Raw genomic sequence first — 4,980 nt, forward strand, 5'->3', positions numbered from 1 at the left:
AAAAAATAAATGGAGAGAGAGAAAAATAGAGGAGAAGGAAGACAGAGAATTAGAAAAAATGGGGAAAAAACGTAGCTGGGAAAAGAAGAACCCCCAAAAAAGTAAAAAGATGGGAGGAATTGGAGATAACAGTGAACAAAAATATCGGAAAAGGGAAGAGAAAAGACAAGAAGAAGGAGGAGAGGGAAGAGAGAGAGACAAGAAGGAGGAGAGGGGAGAGAGAGAGACAAGAAGAAGGAGGAGAGGGGAGAGAGAGAGACAAGAAGAAGGAGGAGAGGGAAGAGAGAGAGACAAGAAGAAGGAGGAGAGGGAAGAGAGAGAGACAAGAAGAAGGAGGAGAGGGAAGAGAGAGAGACAAGAAGAGAGAGGGGAGAGAGAGCGGAGGTGTCTCTGGCCTCCTGGACGCCTCTTGTCAGGGGAGGGTGATGGAGGAGGGCGCGGAGAGGCCAAATTCCTCCCCTTCTTCTTCGTCCTCTTCTCTTTCTTCTCCTTCTTCGTCCTCTTCTCTTTCTTCTCCTTCTTCGTCCTCTTCTCTTTCTTCTCCTTCTTCGTCCTCTTCTCTTTCTTCTCCTTCTTCGTCCTCTTCTCTTTCTTCTCCTTCTTCGTCCTCTTCTCTTTCTTCTCCTTCTTCGTCCTCTTCTCTTTCTTCTCCTTCTTCGTCCTCTTCTCTTTCTTCTCCTTCTTCGTCCTCTTCTCTTTCTTCTCCTTCTTCGTCCTCTTCTCTTTCTTCTCCTTCTTCGTCCTCTTCTCTTTCTTCTCCTTCTTCGTCCTCTTCTCTTTCTTCTCCTTCTTCGTCCTCTTCTCTTTCTTCTCCTTCTTCGTCCTCTTCTCTTTCTTCTCCTTCTTCTTCTTCTTCTCTTTCTTCTCCTTCTTCGTCCTCTTCTCTTTCTTCTCCTTCTTCGTCCTCTTCTCTTTCTCCTTCTTCTTCTTCTTCTTTTTCTTCTTCTTCTTCTTCACCTTCTTCTTCGTCTTCTTTTTTTTTTCTTGTCTTCCTCTTATTCTTACTCTTACTCTTCTTCTTCTTACTCTTCTTTTTCTTTTTACTCCATCTCTTATTATATTTTTCTTCTTCTTTTTCTTTGTCTTTTTCTTCTTCTTCGTCACCATATCATTTTTCTTCTTCTTCTTCTCCTTTTTCTTTTTCTCCTTCTGTTTCTTTATCTCATTCTTCTTCACCTTCTTCTTCCTCTTCGTCTTCGTCTGTGCCTTCTTCCTTTTCTTCTTTTTCTTCGTTTTATTTGTCTTTATACTTCTTCTATTTATTCTTCTTTTTTTTCTTGTTTTTTTTTTCTTCCTCTCTTCTTCTTCTTCTTTATACTTTATCTCCTATTCTATCCCCTTCTTCTTCCCACTGCCTCCTACTTTCTCATTTTCCTTTTCCTTCCCCCAACTTTCATTCCTCTTTCTCTTCTCTTAGTTTCTCCCCTCCTACGGCATTCTTTCTTTCATCATTTCTTCCCTCTTTCTCTCTTCCTTCCCTATCTCCTTCCCTTCCCGACTATTTTCCCTTTATTTTCCCTCTCCTTTGCCTTCCCCAATTTCCCTTAACCATATGCATAATTACCGTCGTTTCTATACATAGGCCGTCATTTCCCAAATATGTCCTGGAGTAGTGGGCAGGGCCGGAGAGGAAGGGGGGGGGGGGCATACGCACACACTCACATACACATACAGACACACACACACACACACACACACACACACACACACACACACACACACACACACACAATAACACACATACGCACATACACACACACACACACACACACACACACACACACACACACACAATAACACACATACGCACATACACACACACACACACACACGCGCGCGCGCATAAAATAAAGACAAAAGAGAAGTATGAGCTTAATGAGAACAATGAAAAAGAGAAAGAGGGAAAAGGAGAGAACCAAGACGAAGGAAGGAACAAGAGAAAGCGAGAGAGTGGATTAGGGGAGATTGAGGGCGAGGGAGGCAATTATAAGCGATACTGCGTGAGGGACGGAAGGCTGGAAAGCTTGGCTTGGGCGGGAAGGTAACCTGTGGATTATTTTTGTCTCTTTCTTTTTCTTCTTCTCGCTTTATTTCTTCTTCCTCTTTTTTTTTTCTTTTTCCTCTTTTTCTTTTTCAGATTCTTGTTTTCCTTCGCTTAATTATTTATCTTTTTCTTTTTCTTCTTCTAATCTCTCTCTCTCTCTCTCTCTCTCTCTCTCTCTCTCTCTCTCTCTCTCTCTCTCTCTCTCTCTCTCTCTCTCTCTCTATCTCACTCTCACTCACTCTCACTCACCCTCTGTCCTCTCTCTCTCTCTCTCTCTCTCTCTCTCTCTCTCTCTCTCTCTCACACACACTCTCACTCACTCTCACTCACCCTCTGTCCTCTCTCTCTCTCTCCTCTCTCTCTCTCTCTCTCTCTCTCTCTATATATATATATATATATATATATATATATATATATATATATATATATATATATATCTTTCTCTCTCTATCTCTATCTCTCTCTCTCTCTCTCTCTCTCTCTCTCTCTCTCTCTCTCTCTCTCTCTCTCTCTCTTTCTCTTTCTCTCTCTCTCTCTCTCTCTCTCTCTCTCTCTCTCTCTCTCTTTCTCTCTCTCTCTCTCTCTCTCTCTCTCTCTCTCTCTCTCTCTCTCTCTCTCTCTCTCTCTCTCTCTCTCTCTCTCTCTCTCTCTCTCTCTTTCTCTCTCTCTCTCTCTCTCTCTCTCTCTCTCTCTCTCTCTCTCTCTCTCTCTCTCTCTCTCTCTCTCTCTCTCTCTCTCTCTCTCTCTCTCTCTCTCTCTTTCTCTCTCTCTCGCTCTCCCCTTTCTCTCTCCCACTAGAAATGTTCCCGGCGCCCTGTGGAATAAACTTCCTGTCCCCAGCAACGTCACCGCTCAGTTCACCTCCAGGATGGAAAGTTATCGCCTGTATTGAGCCGAAGCAATCGTGTAATGGAACGCACGTTAGGTTCTAGGAGCAGTGACGCGCAGGATATTCTTCAGGATACTTCTAGTGCAATAAGGATTCTGTAGGGACCTTTCAAGGACACTGTAGGGAATATTAGTTTTTGGTACGTCTTCCCATTAGGGTGGAAGTATTCTTCAAGGATGGAAGGATAGAGTATCAGGATATTATAAGAACTCTTTAAGGATTCTTTTTTAAAAAAGGTGTTGTTACTCTGTCGTTAGAGCCTTTCTGGGACTATCCTGTCAGGGAGAGCAAACTGTTCCTAAAGAAGGGAGCAAATTCGAGACAGAGGGATACTTTGAAAGGGGGAGGGTGGGGGGGGTCGACGCTATTACAGGCTACGGCAGTGCTTGCTTGTGGTTATCCGGGAGAGGGGGGGAGGGCTAATCGGGGAAGAATTGGCTCTAATGGTGCTTTTGTGTGTGTGTGTTTCTTTCTGTGTGTTTTCTCTTTAAGTTATATGTTTCGTTTTTTGCTTCTTATTCTTATTTCTTCCGTTCTCTCTCTTTCTTTTTTACTTCTTCTTGTTGTCTGCATTCTATTATCTTTCATTTTCTTTCTTCTTTCTGCCTCTGCTTCTACATGCTTTTTGTTTTCTTAGAGAGAGAGAGAGAGATAAAGAGAGAGACAAAAATACAGACAGACAGATGATAAGACAAGAAAACAAAGAGACTAACAGACATACAAGTAAAATATACTCCTTCTACACAGCTCGGTAATGAAATCGATGCTTCAGTGTAAACGTTCATATACACCATTATTAATCTCCCTTTCACGTGGCCAGGGATATTACATGGCGTTATAACTCTGAAGTCTGTGATGACACACAAACTCTAAATTTCGGCCGAATCGATATCTGTGTGTGTTTGTGTGTTTGTGTGTGTGGGTGTGTGGGTGTGTTTGTGTGTATGTGTGTGTGTGTGTGTCTGTGTGTGTGTGTGTGTGTGTGTGAGAGAGAGAGGGGGTTGGTGTGTGTGTGTGTGTGTCTTTGTGTGTGTGTGTGTCTGTGTGTGTGTGTGTGTGTGTGTGTGTGTGTGTGTGTGTGTGTGTGTGTGTGTGTGTGTGTCCGTGTTTATTTCATGAGAGAGAGTCGGTGTGTGTGTGTTTGTGTGTGTGCATCTGTGTGCGTGAGAGGGCATATGCGCTTGAGTAAGTGCGTCCGAGCGGAGCTTTAGAATTACTAACACTTCATATACTTTTGAATGCTCTGTTTCAAGAATGCAAAAAGAAAGTTCAAATTTCTTTTCTCATTTCCTTCAATATCGTTTTTCCTCCAGTCTGCTGACATACAGAGTATATTTCAATTTTATTAACTTCACCTTTTTTAAGTCTGTGCGTTTTTCTGTTCATTTTATTACTGGGAGAATTCACATCTAGCAGAATTCTCTCTCTGTTTACTTACCTTATTGTCTTTCTTTCTGTCTGTCTACTTATTTATCTATCGATCTTTCTCTCTGTCTGCTTATTGATCTATCTATCTTTCTATTTCATTTTTTTTTTATCTGTCTACCCATCTATCTGTTTAATTTCCCATGTGCCTATCTATCTATCTGTCTATCTATAAATTTATCAATCTGCCAATTCATTTTCACATGAATGGAGAGATGGTTTGTCTGTATGCCCCCCCCCCCCCTCTCTCTCTCTCTCTCTCTCCTTCTCCCTTCAACTCTCTCTCTCCTTACTAAAAGGTAAATTGTGCAAATAAAATAGAAGAGAGAGAAAGAGATAAGAGAAAAAGACAAACAGACAAAGAAAAAGGAGGGCTAAAGAGAGCGAAAATGAAAGAAAAAAAATCATATGTCAATAAAAATAGCGAGCCGTTGGTAACCCTGCGCCGGCTCCTGAGCTATTGGCGGCGCTGCCTCCTGGTCGGCGCAGATAAAAGCGGAGAAAATGGAGAGAGAAATGAATGATTTTAGAGTGGCACTGAACGCCAACAAATTTTCTTAGGCTTTAGTCACACCGCTGGGAACGTCGCGGACCTCTTACCTCTCTTCGTTTTTTTTTTTTT

General features: G+C 42.2%; 1 protein-coding gene across 1 annotated transcript in view; it reads left to right on the top strand.

Annotated features, from left to right (window-relative positions):
- Positions 1-2,936, top strand: part of LOC125035237 (RNA-binding protein 12-like) — a 28,088-nt gene extending 25,152 nt beyond the window's left edge. Inside the window, exon 3 of the mRNA XM_047627498.1 lies at positions 2,885-2,936. Within this exon, the coding sequence (XP_047483454.1) occupies positions 2,885-2,936 (52 nt within the window). The remainder of the gene's footprint in view (positions 1-2,884) is intronic.
- Positions 2,937-4,980: the final 2,044 nt, after the last annotated feature.

Source organism: Penaeus chinensis, chromosome 19 (assembly GCF_019202785.1).
Source record: "Penaeus chinensis breed Huanghai No. 1 chromosome 19, ASM1920278v2, whole genome shotgun sequence".
Classification (NCBI taxonomy): domain Eukaryota; kingdom Metazoa; phylum Arthropoda; class Malacostraca; order Decapoda; family Penaeidae; genus Penaeus; species Penaeus chinensis.